This window comes from Erinaceus europaeus, chromosome 4, assembly GCF_950295315.1.
Source record: "Erinaceus europaeus chromosome 4, mEriEur2.1, whole genome shotgun sequence".
Lineage (NCBI taxonomy): Eukaryota > Metazoa > Chordata > Mammalia > Eulipotyphla > Erinaceidae > Erinaceus > Erinaceus europaeus.
This window is the reverse complement of record NC_080165.1, coordinates 9,092,559-9,108,635: the sequence shown is the minus strand read 5'-3', so window position 1 is coordinate 9,108,635 and position 16,077 is coordinate 9,092,559. Positions and strand designations below refer to the sequence as shown.

Here is a 16,077-nt window from a genome sequence, read left to right as displayed (position 1 = left end):
AACATGGTTTAAAAAAAAAAAACTCAGATAAAAACCTATCAAGTTCTAGCCTTAGACAACTGAAGAAAAATCCATATTCTACAACTCAAGGGGCACTGCCTAGAGTCAGACTGGTAGAAAATTCATCTCTCTGGTCCAGGACAATCAAGCACTGGACTCTCAAGCATGAGGTCCCAAGTTCAATGCCCACCAGAACCAGGGTGGTACTCTGGAAATGTTTTTTAAAAAATAAAAACACCCCAATCTAACTTCCTACCTCTTTCTATTTTCACTTGAAAGGGCAGAGAGAAACTGAGCAGGGAAGGGAGATAGGGAGGGAGAGAAAGAGAGAGAGACACCTGCAGACCTGCTTCATCACTCACAAAGCTTCCCTACTGTAGGTTACCTTGATCAAGTTAGGAAATCTATATCTTGGTTTTTTCTACCTGTACAGTGATAACAGCCTAACACTTATTTATGAAAAACAAGTTGATATTTCTACAGTGCATAAAACAGCATATAGCATTCCATAAGCACTGTGCAAGTCTAAGTTAAAGAAACATAGGTACAAAATCATAGAGATCTTTCTTTTAAAGATGCTAAGAAAGATTCATAGTCACAGTCTGTTGTCTCTTGTTCTTCTTTATGTCACTAGTAGCAAGCATACTGAACTCACTTTAGAAAACAATTCAAGTGGAGAAACACTTATTCTGAAATTCTTAACATATTCATTCTTCATTTCCAACACTGTACATGATGGGGTTTTGTCATTCCTTAAAGCCTGAATGAAAAGTATATTAAAACTGTTCAAATATGTCCAGGCACAGCTTCTAGTTACGTGACATCGGCCCCCTAACCGTGCACTGCTGCGTCTAGGAAATATCTATATGGGAAGTGTGCTCACAGTGGAGTTGCATCTCATTGCTATCTTAGAAAGAGGACGAAGCCTGCAAAACTGACTCTGGAAACATGTCTGCTTCATAACACCCAATAAAAACCAATTCTCCCAGGGGCCAGGTAGTAGGTAGCTCAGTGGGTTAAGCGCACGTGGCACAAAGCGCAAGGACCGGAGTAAAGATCCTGGTTTGAGCCCCCAGCTGCCCACCTGCAGGGGAGTCGCTTCACAGGCAGTGAAACAGGTCTTTCTCTCCCCCTCACTGTCTCCCTACCCTCTCATGATTTCTCTCTGTCCTGTCCTGTCCAAAACAACGACAACAATAAACAATAAGGGCAACAAAAGGGAAAAAATAGCTTCCAGAAGTAGTGGATTCCTAGTGCAGGCACAGAGAAGCCCCAGCAATAACCCCCCCCCCCAAAAAAAAAAAAAACAATTCTCCCACACTTGGGTCAACAGTAATGGGGACATCGCAAGTGGGAAGAAAGGAAATGTTTTTGCTAAGCCTGTTACTGAGTTTCATAAGGACCTGGGAGGGAGGGAGAAGTTGTCACTGAGTTCGGTCTGAAGGCAACACACAGATGAGAAGGAACGTGTTGTTGTTTAGCTGCTAGGCTCAGGAAGAAAAATGTCAATCCTTCACCCTCATTACTTGGGTAAGACCTTTCCTTTCATAGGATTCTCTAATTCCATTCCAGGAGGTTCACTTCCTAACAAAGCCCCAACACCTAGATATAGACCAGGTCCCATAAAATAGAACATATGTTCACATGTATCCATAAATTAGGGCAAAATATATACCTGAAAGCAAAAATACACAACAGTCTGTAGTAAGCCAGTATCAAGTTCCTAATGAAATAGTGTCTACTTAGACTTAGATACCCTCCTCACCTACTTCCTATTACAGTTCTCTCACTCAGTCCAAAGCTAACCTTATCAAAGAAAGGACTACAAAAGCTGAATAAGGGCAAGAGACTGGCATACTTTAACAATGACTCTTTAGTCACTATCAGGCCACCCCATCCGCTGGGGCCCTAGTCGGGGAGTCCTGAGATTCCCAAACAGACTTGATGTGCCTAGACCTCGAATAAATCCCTCTCTGCATTGTTACCGGTTATCTCTATCAGGAACAACATAATAGACCCCTTTGTGGGCCCCCATAGGACCTTGCCCTCAACTTAGATCATTAACAGTAGAGAATGTTCCAGCCTCCGATGGGAGGATGGACAACATACTCTATGCTACACCTTAGGAAGACAGGTCAATATTGGGGCAGCCTGGAATGTTCCTATTCATGACCACAGAATTGTGAGCTCAGATCTACAGGGATTCAGAGGTCACACAGGATCCTAAGCTGATTATGGGCCCCAGATCACATCAAATCAGTGGTGTTTACAGTCAACAATATTTATACCCCTTTCCCATATTAGGAAGCTACTATCTTTCCTGATCCAACTTTCTGGCCCTTTTTCCAGCCAGGGCATCATCTCCCCAGACAATAACTTGGATCCACCTGTATATCAGATTTCAGGCTCAGGGGCAAAAATAAATAAATAGTATAGCCACAGTCCCTTTGGAATTTAACTAAAATATGCCTACTAGTTATCTATAAAATGGAGCACACCCCCCCCCCCAGCTCTTCATCTGCACTATTCCAGCCCTTAGGTCCATGACTGGTCAACAATTTGTTTGGCTTTGTATGTTAACTCTCTTCTCAACCACTGTCGGGCTGTGTTGCCGGGGAGAGAGAAGAGCAGAGAGGAGAGTCAACACAAATCTTTATTCACATGGGCACCTCAGAGTTGGGTGAGAGCGCAGCAGTTCAGGCCACATGGAGCTAGCAAAATGGCCGCCTCCCGCTACGCGCAGCACCCTTCTCTGTGTCTGGGCGCAGAGGTGAAAAGGGGCAAAGAGAGAGGGGGACCCGCAGCAGCAGCAGGCTTTATAGGATAAAAAGTGGAAGTGGAAGTCGGGACAGGATTGGTCGGGAAAGGTACTCCGGAGAGTACCTCTGCATTTCAACTCTCGCAGGACTTGTTTTCAACTCTCGCAGGAATTGACAATACCCTGAGGGGACAACGTGGTGGAGCAAGGCACTCTGGGAATATAGGTTCAACTCTCGTGAGAATTGACAATATCCTGAGGGGACAACATGGTGGATGTGACTGCATCGGCACAGTTTCCCAACAAACAACCAGGTTACAGATGGTAGCATGATGCCAGCCAACCAGACTTCCCTGGACAGACAACCCCACCCATGTGTCCTGGAGCCCAGCTTTCCCAGAGCCCTTCCCCACTAGAGAAAGAGAGAGGCAGACTGGGCGTATGAATCCACCTGTCAACACCCATGTTCAGCAGGGAAGCAATTACAGAAGCCAGACCTTCCACCTTCTGCACCCCACAATGACCCTGATTCCATACTCCCGGAGGCTAGATAGAGAATAGGAAAGCTATCGGGAGGAGAGGGGATACAGAGGTCTGGTGGTGGGAACTGTGGGAAGATGTATGCTCTTATTCCATGGTTTAGTCCATGTTTCCTTTTTATACATAAAAAACTTTACAAAAATTATAAAAAATAATAATAATAATAAAAACTTCCTCCATTACGTCAGAGCAGTGCAACGCAGTGCCCACAGGTAAGTTGACTTCACGTACCATGTTACCCTGCTTCAGTCATGTACAAGTAATTCAGGGGCAGGCAGACTCACTATTTAGCTTCTCTTTAGAAAAATAATTCAACCTCTGGACAACAACTTTCAAACAGGAGGGAACACAGCAAAAAAGCAGAATAAAGAGGTATAAATGCTAGATAAATGTAAGACTAGTTCTTCCTCTAAACTAATACGCCCATGGCTCTTTTCCCTGGATGAGTTCATAGCTGTCACGGCTACAGAAAAATGCAGGTGAACAAGAAGAGCTGTGACCGCACCTTTGACATGTCCTACAGGGCACTCAGCCATCACCTACCTACAGGTGAGACCCCACTCACACACTGTCTTTCTGGAAAAGAATACACCATGTCTATCAATTCTGCCTTCTACGTTTAAACGAGGGAAATGCCCCACATTTTTCAGAATCGACCGCAAATTTTTAGATTATCTTGTTAAGCACAATGTCGCAACAAATTACAAGGATGCGTGGATGTGGAGTTTCCTACTAATTTAAGAACCCAATTCAGTGGAGAGAGTAACATTTACACTATTGGGGAATGACAAGAATATATGAGGAGGGGAGGCAGGAGGTGACACACCTGGTTAAGAACACACTCTACAGTGTGCAAGGACACGAGTTCAAGCCCCTGGTCCCCACCTGCAGGAGGAAAGCTTCACGAGTGGTGAAGTAGAGCTGCAGGTGTCTCTTTGTCTCCATCTCTATTTCTTCTCCTCCCCTCTCAATTTCTCTGTCTCTATCTAATAAATATAGTTAAATATATATATATATGTGTGTGTATGTGTGTGTGTGTGAAGGAAGAGGGTTTCAGTACATTGAAAACCTCAATGTCGTTTTTTTCTCTATTTTTCCCCTTTATTTACAGCCAACAGTAAAATACAGTAGCTGGCACACATGTAACATTTCTCAGTTTTCCACATAACAATTCAAACCCCCACTAGGCCCTCCTCCACCATCAAGTTCCAGGACCTGAACTCACCCGCCACCCCCACTCCCACCCCCACCCCAGAGACCTTTACGTTGGTGCAGTACACCAACTCCAGTCCAAGTTCTGTTCTGTGCTTTCCTTGCTGCTCCTATTTTTCCAACTTCTGTCTCCGAGTGGGGTCATCCCATCTTCGCCCTTCTCTTTCTAAAAGCCTCCACCAACCTCTTAAGTGACAGTGAGCTGGAATGGAAGAGTTGTGCGGCCAGCAGACGTATATCCCAGAATCTGCTCGTTGCTTACAAGTTGATGAAGATGAGCTGTTGATCCCTGCGTTGAACAGTGTTTTGTTTTTTCAAAACAAGTCAAGAATTTACCAGGGGTACCTGCTTTGCTCAGGAGTTCTCTTTGTAATTGGGGTTCCCTGGCCCATAGGGAGAGACCCAAGTCTCTCACAGCATAAAATTCAGAAATGAACAAGATACCTGATAAAGCACTGCCTTTTGCAGTAAGGTGACACACTTGGAAATGACTGAAGGACTCAAAGCATAAGTTCTGCAATAACTACGTAATCCCGGCCACACATACTCCTAAAATGCCTCAGTTTCTCTCTAGGCGCTTTCAGAATTACCACATGTCCTCACGGTCCTCCCCAACGCACATCCTGGCTTAAGTGAAAATGGTTGCTGCCTTGACCTCACTCTATTACAAGCTTGAGGGAACACTCTTTCGTGTGGTAATGAGCATATCCTTCCTCCTTCGGCATCAGTTTGGAGTTCCTCCTCTTATCTCTAAGTAACAGCAAACTGTCACCCAGGACATAGCATGCTGACGGACGGACAGACAGACTGACCAGGGTAGTGCTTTCTCTGATAGATGTCGTTGTGGCAGCAGTCTGTTCAGTTATGGCAAAAACAACCACACTGATCACAATCTGGAGGCCCTCCTGTGATGGATTTAGATCTCACTTCACATGCCAGATGGAGATTTAGAGAGAGGAAGTGCTCTGAACAGGCCCACCCAGGCTTTGAGCAGCAGAGCTGTGTCTGGACTTAAACAAACCAGTGCAATCTTCGTTGCCCAAAGTTCTCCTTGGAACCGCAGTCCAGCCCTTTAGGAATGAGACTGTGCCGGGAGTCGGGCAGTAGCGGGTTAAGCGCACATGGCGTGAAGCACAAGAACCAACATAAGGATCCCGGTTCGAGCCCCCGGCTCCCCACCTGCAGGGGAGTCGCTTCACAAGAAGTGAAACAGGTCTGTAGGTATCTTTCTTTCTCTCCCCCCGCCCCCCCCCCCGTCTTCCCCTCCTCTCTCCATTTCTCTCTGTCCTATCCAACAGCAATGACATCAATAACAATAATAACTACAACAATGAATCCAAGTCACCCCCTCCTATTTTATGCTTTGCATTGCTTTAAGAGACAGTTTGTAGCAGATACTCCTAGAGGCAGAGCCATAAGGTAAAACTGAACTGTACTGGGAGAGAGAGAGAGAAAGAGAGAGAGACTGACTGAGAAGGTGTGGAACAAGTTTTAAGGAAAAATACCAGGATAATTGACACCTTTTCCTAACCACCATACCTATCTGATTATTCTGACATGTTACCTATCTCTTCAACAGAGCAGGAAGACTGTTGGTATGCATGAGACCCCTTCTGTTTCATTTGGTTTAAATCCCCTCTGCTTAACACTATTCTATTTACATAACCACTTCATTCTATTTACATAACCACTGTTAACAAGTTCCACCCTCCCTCCAGGGCATTTGTGGTTCAGTGATAGGATTCTCGCCTAATCTGCCCCCTCTTTGTCACACTCTGATTTTCACCAGTCACTTTTCTCTCCACCCTCTCTATGTCACATCCTATTTCCACCTTACTTGGCAAGTATATATAAAGACAGCATTGTGAGTTTTAGAGTACTGTACTTTGAGTTTAACTTAGCTCGGCTTAGATTGTGCTGCGTCCTGCATGAATAAAGAGATACTGCCTACAGCTCAACCATGAGTCCCTGGTCGTCTGTTTCCCGCCCGTGAAGCCAGCCCGGTGAAAACGACATAACCCGTCGAAAACAACAGAAGACAGTGCTTTTCTGTTTTCCTTTCCTCTTTCTTTCTTTTTCTTTCTTCTGCCTTTTCTTTCTTTATTTCTCTCTTTCTTTCCCTTTCTCTTTTCCCCCCATCAGCTTTTTTTTTTTTTTTTTGGCCAGAGCCCCACTCAGTTCTAGCTGTCAGTGGTGCTGGAGACAGAAAGTGGAACCTCCCATAAAACCACTGTCTTGTCTCCTCAGCTCTTGCTACTAATTGCTGAAAACTGAAAATCATCATCATCATCAAGAAGAACGAGACTCTTCATTTAAGCTGAGCAAGTCAGAGAGGCAGAAAATCTATGGGCTGGATCAAATACAGTCAAAGCCCTGCAGTATGAACCATCTATTTGTACAACTAAAGTTTTATTGGAACACAGCTCCCGCTATCATTTCCATGTAGCCTAGGGTCATCTTCATATAATAGAAATGCCTCCAGGGTTATCACTGTGGCTTGGTGCCTGACAATGAGTCCACCATTTCTGCTGACATTTTTTTCTATTTCTTTCTTTTCTTTTTATAAGACAGGGAGAAAATGGAGGGGGGGGTGGACAGAAAGGGAGAAAGAAAGATAGACACCTAGACCTGCATCACTACTTATGAAGCGACTCCCCTGCAAGTGGGGAACTGAGGACTCGAACTGGGATCCTTGTACCGGTCCTTGCGCTTCATACTAAGTGCCACTGCCCGGCCCCTAGCTCCATACCCTCTACAAGAGTGTTTTTATTTCAAGAGAGAAGGAGGGGGAGAGAGAGAAAGAGACAACATCTCTGCTCTGTCATTTGTGCTATTGGGGATGGGACCTGGAGCCTCAGACTTGCATGTCCTGCATTCTACCTGCTAGACCACTTCCGTGGCCACCAAAATCTTTGTACTTAACTGGTCTTCATGGAATTGCAAATGAAGCATTTAGAACCCAGTCTTATTGATGTAAGCTTTAGTCTTAGATAACTTTTTGTTTGTTTTGCTACCTTTATTCATTTGATAGAGACAGCCAGAAATAGAGAGGAAGGGGGACAGAGAGAAACAGAGACACCTGCAGCCCTGCTTCACAACTTGTAAAGCTTTTCCCCTGCAGGTGGGGGCTGGGGGCTCAAACCTGGGTCCTTGAACATGTACGCTCAACCAGGTACGCCACCACCTAGCCCTGATAAATGACTTCTTCCCAACTCTTCCCCTCCATTGCTTGTCTCTCTGACCGCTGATAAACCATATTACTGCCACAAGCTTATCTATGTAAGGCCATCCACAAGGCTAATCCATTTCCATTCCAGCTAAAAACAAATACTTAAACATTTACAAGGTTGTTTTGGTCTTTGAATTATAGTCATTTTATCTTCAAATTACCCTGCTCTCCAGTGTTCATAAGCCAACATGTTTTACTTTGAAAGAAAGAATATATCTTTATATTTTTATAGCCAGTTTTTGCATATACTAAAGCACTGTATCCTGAAAGCCTTCACTAGCTCTGAAGAATAATTCCTGCTGGTATTTTTGGCAATTTAGTGCAAAGAACCTACCCTAAAAATCTTTATATTTGGGGGCTGGGTGGTAGCGCAGCAGGTTAAGTGCAGGTGGCACAAAGTATAAGTGTCGGCTTAAGGATCCCAGTTCGAGACCTTAGCTCCCCACCTTCAGGGGGTCGCTTCACAAGCGGTGAAGCAGTCCTGCAGGCATCTATCTTTCTCTTTCTCTCCCACTCTGTCTTCCCCATCCTTCCTCCATTTCTCTCTGCCCTGTCCAACAACAACAACAGCTATGACGACAATAACAACTACAACAAAAACTCAACCACAAGGGCAACAAGATGGGAAAAATTAACTCTAGGAGCAGTGGATTCATAATGTAGGCACTGAGCCCCAGCAATAACCCTGGAAACAACAACAACAAAAATCTTTATATTTAAGTCCCTAACACATATCTTTGTAAGTTCAAAGGAAATTCTAAATTTTAATGATAAAAACACGGCAACCTGTCAAGCAAGTAGATTCTTCTCTGGATGCTCTAGACAGTGCCATCAAACAGAAGCGCTACAAGGAGAATGTTCCTTACTATAATATCTGTTAGCCATGTGTAGTGGGAACACTGCGGCTGGTGTGATGAAAACTGACCTTTACTTTAGCTAATTTCAGTCTTAAATAACTGCTGTGTGGCCATTACACCAACCAGCTCAGCTCTGGACACCTCACAAACCCTTCAACTCTTTGTGCTACTAGCCAGGCAGACACTACACATAGTAAAACTTGAAAGCCTACTCTCTTAAGAACACAGACGAAGGGTGAGGGTAGATAGCATAATGGTTATGCAAACAGACCCTCATGCCTAAGGCTCCTAAGTCCCAGGTTCAATCCCCCCGCACCACCATAAGCCAGAGCTGAGCAGTGCTCTGGTGTTTCTTTCTCTGTGTGTCTCTGCTTCTCCCTCAAAAATAAATAAATAAAATTTTAAAATGAGTTACTTTAAAAAAAAAAAAGAACACCACACAAGAAACAGAGAGAGTTAAACCACGTAAACACAGCCAAATAATGACACTAAGGGCAAAGGGAGTTAATAAACACCTTCTTCTGAGAGGAAACATTCAACACTTTCCTTTTATACCTATTTCCTTTAGTGTTTCTTGCAGCCCTGTTTTGTTGGGAATAAATTATTTTAATTGTTGTCTGAAACTAATGGACTTTGGTGAAGGGACAGTGTTGTTTTGGTAGAGAGCAAAGTATGACACATCTTGAGGAATCAGGAAGTTGCAAGTTCTGAAACATGTCCAGTTTTGTAAACCAAGGTTATCTCAATAATAATAATAAAGCTATAACTTAAAAGAAATAAAATCAAACCACCTTAGACTGTATCTAGTTCTAGAGAAGGCCCTTACACTTCTGCTGCACATGAAACTACTTTTCTTTAAAACCATTTTGCAATCAACTTAAAGGAGATGCCGGGGGCCAGGCGGTAGCGCAGTGGTTAAGTGCACATGGTGCAAAGCGCAAAGGACCGGCTCAAGGATCCGGGTTCGAGCCCCCAGCTCCCCACCTCAGGGGAGTACAGCATAATGTCTGGGGGGGGAGGGGTACAGCATAATGTTTTTACCAAAGATGTTGACTGAGGAGGCTCAAAGCCCCAGGTTCAGTCCCCCATACCACCATAACCCACAGCTGAGCAGTGTTCTGGTTCCTCTTCTTTTTGTACCTTTCTCTCTGTATCTCTCTATCATTGCAATAAAATATACTTTTTAAAATAGCAGATTCATCTCAATAACAATGGACCCGGCAATAATCCCTTATGTAGATTTTTAATATATAAAAATTCTGAAAAGACTTACAGTTCCTATTGCTGAGATAAATGTATGGCAAGAAACCACAACAGTCCCAATCTACCAAATATACAATCACTCTGAATATAATTCCTTCAGAAAGGAAGGAAGGCTACAAAACACCACAGTCTCCTATCTTCCTATTACATAAAGTCCTGTCTTACATTCCCAACGCTAGGATTCCATGAAAGGAAGAATGCTGCTTTCGGCACATTAACTTTAAAGATCTTCAGTTCATAGTTGGCAGAAAAGTTAGAAGAATCAAAAAAACAGTTTCTTATAGTGAGATTAGATTATCGAGACACCAAAAAAAAAAAAAAAAAAAATTATCGTGACACCATCCTGACTTCTCTGGACAGATGACCTCACCAGTGTGTCCAGAAGTCTCACCTCTCCAGAGCTCTGCCCCACTGGAGAAAGACAGAAATGGGCTGGGGTTATGGGTCTACCTGCCAACGCCCATGACCAGTGGAGAAGCAATTACAGAAGCCAGACCTTCCACCTTCTTCACCCCATAAAGAATTGTGGTCCATACTCCCAGAGGGGTAAAGAATAGGAAAGCTTCCAATGGAGGAGGTGGGACACAGAACTTTGGTGGTGGGGACTACATGGGATTATAACCATGTTATATTACAATTTTGTTAATCATTATTAAATAGCTAACAAAAATTAAAATATAATAAAGTAAATAATAAACACATCAGAGTAAGTTTTTTTTAAAAAAAGAGAAACGGGGAGTCGACAGTAGCGCAGCGAGTTAAGCGCACGTGGTGCAAAGCACAAGGACCGGCATAAGGATCCCGGTTCAAGCCCCCGGCTCCCCACCTGCAGGGGAGTCGCTTCACAGGTGGAGAAGGAGGTCTGCAGGTGTCTGTCTTTCTCTCCCCCTCTCTGTCTTCCCCTCCTCTCTCCATTTCTCTCTGTCCTGTCCAACAACGACGACATCAGTAACAACAACAATAAAACAAGGGCAACAAAATGGAATATATAAATAACTTTTAAAAAAAGACAGAAAGCAGAGGCCTAGCTTCAGGGTGTTGAGGGTCGAGATGACCCTCGAAAGTATAGTGTGGTCTGTCTGAGATGGACAGATAAGTGAGGTCTTACCTGACCTCTTTTTTTGTTTTTTAATTTATTTATTTTTCCCCTTTGTTGCTCCTGTTGCTTTACTGTTGTAGTTATTATTGTTGTATTATTGATGTCGTCATTGTTGTTGGATAGGACAGAGAGAAATGGAGAGAGGAGGGGAAGACAGAGAGGGGAAGAGAAAGACACCTACAGTCCTGCTTCACCACCTGTGAAGTGACTCCCCTGGGAGTGGGGGACTCAACCTGGGATCATTACACCTGTCCTTGCGCTTTGTGCCACATGTGCTTAATCCGCTGCACTACCGCCCGGCCCCCCTTACCTGACCTCTTATGGAGATCACTCAGAGCTAGGCGGCTCTGTCTCCACTCTTAGCTCCAGATGATAATCAAGTCTTAAATGGATAAGGATCGGAATAAAGTTTTATTATACAGGGTTATCTGCCATCCAGGTCTCACAGCATTCAGATCAACAAGACACTGTTTGTGGGAGCTGCTCACAACACCTAGAATGACTCTTATTAAAAACAGAACCCCTCTTTGTAATGGAGTTTTACCTGGATATACCTTTGAGAGCAGCAGTTGAGAAAGAGGAGACCTTACTTAGAGAAACACATAAACATCCCAGTGCAAAAACCCAAGTGGTGGGGGAGGGGAGATATGGTCAAACCATTGGGAAAAGACAGTCACACCTGAATGAGGGTATTGTTATTTAACGGGAAAAGCATATTGCTAAAGCAATGCTTTCACAGAAGTTATGGTCTGGCTTTGTTTGACTTGGCACTTTCACTCTTTCTGTGAAATAGAACATTGTTTAAGAGACACCAAGTAGTTTACAAAGTTACTGAGGCCATAGAATGTCTAAGGTCATCTTAACTCTGTTTCAGCCATCATGTTTCAGATGCTACCATGATGCCAACCTGACTTCCCGGGGCAGACAACCCCACCAATGTGTCCTGGAATCTCACCTCCCCAGAGCCCTTCCCCACTAGGGAAAGAGGCTGGGAGTGTGGATCCACCTGCCAACGCCCATGTTTAGCAGGGAAGCAATTACAGAAGCCAGACCTTCCACCTTCTGCATCCCACAATGACCCTGAGTCCATACTCCCAGAGGGATAAAGAATAGGAAAGCTATCAGGGGAGGGGATGGGATACGGAGCTCTGGGGGTGGGCAATATGTGTAGATGTACCCCCTCTTATCCAATAGTCTTGTCAATATTTCCATTTTATAAATATAAATTTAAAAAAAAAGAATATCTAAGGCCATTGTATTAAATTTTTTCCTGCTGTTTAACCAGCTTGACTTCCCTGCAGCTTACTGTACTATCAAGCACTGTGAAAGTGAAAGAGAAAATTAGAATTACAGCTGACAGAGATCTAATCCAAATGGTTTAATCTAAGACAAATGGTTTCTTTAATAAAATGCATAATGAGGGAGTCAGACAGTAGCGCAGCGGGTTAAGCGCATGTGGCGCAAAGTGCAAGGACCGGATCCCAGTTCGAATCCCCAGCTCCCCACCTGCAGGGGAGTCGCTTCACAGGCGGTGAAGCAGGTCTGCAGGTGTCTATCTTTCTCTCCTCCTCTCTGTCTTCCCCTCCTCTCTCCATTTCTCTCTGTCCTATCCAACAATGACAACATCAATAATGACTACAACAATAAAACAACAAGGGCAACAAAAGGGAATAAATAAAAATAAAAAATATTAAAAATAATTAAAATAAAATGCATAATGAGAGGATATGTTCAGTCACTTAGTATAGCAGAGTGTTCACTAGTTTCCTGCTAGTTAGGCACATCAGAACAAGAATCCCAAGGCTAGTTAAAGGGTAATGTAGGGAGTCCGGCGGTAGCTCAGCGGGTTAAGCGCACGTGGCGCAAAGTGCAAGGACCAGCGTAAGGATCCCGGTTCAAGGCCCTGGCTCCCCACCTGCATGGGAGTCACCTCACAGGCGGTTGAAGCAGGTCTGCAGGTGTCTATCTTTCTCTCCCCGTCTCTGTCTTCCCCTCCTCTCTCCATTTCTCTCTGTCCTATCCAACAACGACGATATTAACAATAATTGCTACAACAATAAAAACAAGGGCAACAAAAAGGAAATACATAAATATTTTTAAAAGGGTAATGTAATGTAATATTTCATATTTTTGAAAAGCCTAGATTTGATACTAGAGTTAAAAAAATCATGCATCCTATCAAGGGCCTTGCTAGGTCAACTGGTATCATTAGAATGTGGATTCAAAATTAAAGTATTATATAGATGCAGTTTGTAACACAGACATTAACTTACTGAGACTGAAAAACAGGCCTTTTTTTTTTGCCTCCAGGGTTATTGCTGGGGCTCAATGGTGCCTACAAATTCAATGCTCCTGGAGGCTATTTTTTTTCCCCTTTTATTGCCCTTGTTGTTTTATCCTCGTTGTGGTTATTATTGTTGTTGGATAGAACAGAGAGAAATTGAGAGAGGAGGGTAAGAGAAAGAGAGACACCTGCAAACCTGCTTCATCGCTTGTGAAGTGACTCCCCCCTGAGGTGGGGAGCCAGGGGCTCAAACAGGGATCCTTACTCTGGTCCTTGTGCTTTGCACCAGGTGTGCTTAACCTGCTGCGCTACCGCCCAGTCCCCTAAAACATGCTTTTTTTAAAAAAGAGAATCTCTGTGCTGCTAGGAAATGCATACAGAAGCATCTACAGGTAAAGGGCGAGAAAATGGTCCTCCAAAATTACTGTATGCTTGGCCGATTTCCTCCTCAATTGTTTTTTATAAGATTTTATGAAAGCTGAACTTTGCAAACTTAATAAGTATCTATCTCAATAAAAAAAATAGGTGGGTATCTTTTATCTTAGTCCTTCTTTAGACCAGAAGAAATGCATCTTTTGAATTGGTTCATAGAAAAAAAAGAATGACTAGAACAGTAACACAGCAGTGACCCACAAGACTTGCATGACAGAGGCCCCACGTCCAGTCTTTGGCCTTAACAATAGCCAGAAGTGAGCAGCACTCTGACCCCAAAAACAGAATCTCCAGGGTAGGAGATAGAGTATAATGGTTAAGCAAAGAGACTATCAGGCCTGTGGCTCCAAAGTCCCAGGTTTAATCCCTAGCACTCCCATAAGCCAGAACTGAGCAGTGCTCTAGTAAAAATAGTAGTAATGATAATAACAGTTGTTATTATGTGAGTATTAACATTTCAATCTGAATTTTTACTTGGAGTTTAAAGAAATAGGGATGTAACTGCCACAGTCTGAGAACACAGATCAAGTTAAGTTGCTAAAAGTTCTGTAAGTTGTTTCTTGTCTACAAAAGAGGAAGGGCCACAGAATTCCAGTCTAAATCAACACATACTGACTTGAGTTTTCATGTGTCTCTCTGTCTCTCTCCCTCTCTATCTCCCCCTCCTCTCTCAATTTCTCTCTGTCCTATCCAATAAAATGGACAGCATTCATAGTACTGGCACTGAGCCACAGCAACATCCCTGGAGGCAAATAAATATATAAATAAAATAAAAACAAACAAAAAAAGAGAACAAAAGGATTAAAGCTGAACTAAGCCCCTCAAGGTCACCCTCAGGTGTCTGACTCTGTAACATTCACTTTTAAAAATGCCACAGAGGGAAGAGAGGTCATTCCCTTAACATAAAGCACCTCATGCTAATCACCTCTTTTTTTTTTTATAACACCATTAGATCAAATAGCAATTAGTACACAAGAGAGATTCCAGAAACTCTGCATCTCCTACTCCCTCGGACACAAGGACGTAAGGAATGAGAGGCAGTGGAACCCGTAAGCAAGGATAAAAGCAGGCTCACCGGGAGTCCGGAGGTGGTGCAGCGGGTTAAACACACGTGGCGCAAAGCGTAAGGACCGGCATAAGGATCCCGGTTCGAGCCCCGGCTCCCCACCTGCAGGGGAGTCCCTTCACAGGTGGTGAAGCAGGTCTGCAGGTGTCTGTCTTTCTCTCCCCTCCCCCTCTCTGTCTTCCCCTCCTCTCTCCGTTTCCTTCTATCCTATCCAACAACAATGACATCAATAATTACAACAATGTTAAACAACAAGAGCAACAAAAGGGAAAATAAATAAATAATTTTTTTTTTAAAAAAGGCAGGCTCACCATGACCGTTACAATAGTAGACCCATTTCTCCCGGTTCTGGGTTGGAGTCATGGATTTCTTCAGCCCTGCCTTTTCCACAATGGCACTGGGGTCCTGCCGGGGCCCCTTTTTCAGAGTCCTGGAACTCTTCCGGATACTACACACCACTATCACCACCAGCACCAATAGCAGGAAGAGCACAATCATCCAGGGTAAATGTTCGTTGATGTCAAAATGCTTGTGGAGGTGCTGTCTAGCGTGGCCCCTCTTGAAGCCTTTGATGGGCGTGCTGGACTTCTCGCCGCCGCTGGCCTCCATGGACGGCAGCAGCTTCAGGATGTGTCTGTGGTGGGGACCTTGCTGGTGGGTAACTACCTGGAGGTTCGGGAGAGTCTTGGTGACGCCTTCCTCCCCTGTTGCTGAGCTCGTGTTGTCAGGGACTGTCCCTTCCTGGATGTCACTTGGTACCTTTGGTCTAACAGAGGCAGAAGAGTTGAATTCTGTTGAGTTCATGCCTAGAAAATAAGAGTAAGGAGGGGGAAGAGCTTTTCTATATTTGGGGCTCTATATATCCTCTCCTTTTCCTGGTCATCTTCAAACTAGGTCAGATGACCTTTGGAGCTTAAGAATAGATTCCACCTTTCCAGCAAGACCCTAAACACACCTATTTGTGCAAGGTAAAAGCTACACTCTGCCCTCTGCTTAAAAACATAATGAGGGGTCCAACATCTGATCCAACAACAGCAACTTCTCCTGTGCTGAGCACACAGAGAAGACTGAGTTCACCGCTTTAGCCGACTTGTAATCATTTTGATTCTTCGGAGAACAAGCCTGAACTTAATGCCTCCTCTCTCAAACTCTGATTGCCCTGGTGCAATGGTAAAATGGGGACAATGACTAAATAGCTCAAACTCACATCCAGGTTTGGTGAGAGGTCAACGAATAAAATAAGACAGAACTTTCTTTATATTTGCTATTAGTAGATAAACAAGAAGTTTAGTGGGAAGTTTAGTGGACTTCTTTCAGAGAAGTCTCCACAAGGTGTC

General features: G+C 43.9%; 1 protein-coding gene across 1 annotated transcript in view; it reads right to left on the bottom strand.

The window, feature by feature from the left end:
• TNFRSF21 (TNF receptor superfamily member 21) overlaps positions 1–16,077 on the bottom strand; it is a 79,336-nt gene that overhangs the window by 38,730 nt on the left and 24,529 nt on the right. The window contains exon 3 of the mRNA XM_007517839.3: positions 15,052–15,546. Coding sequence (XP_007517901.1) covers positions 15,052–15,546 — 495 coding nt within the window. The remainder of the gene's footprint in view (positions 1–15,051; positions 15,547–16,077) is intronic.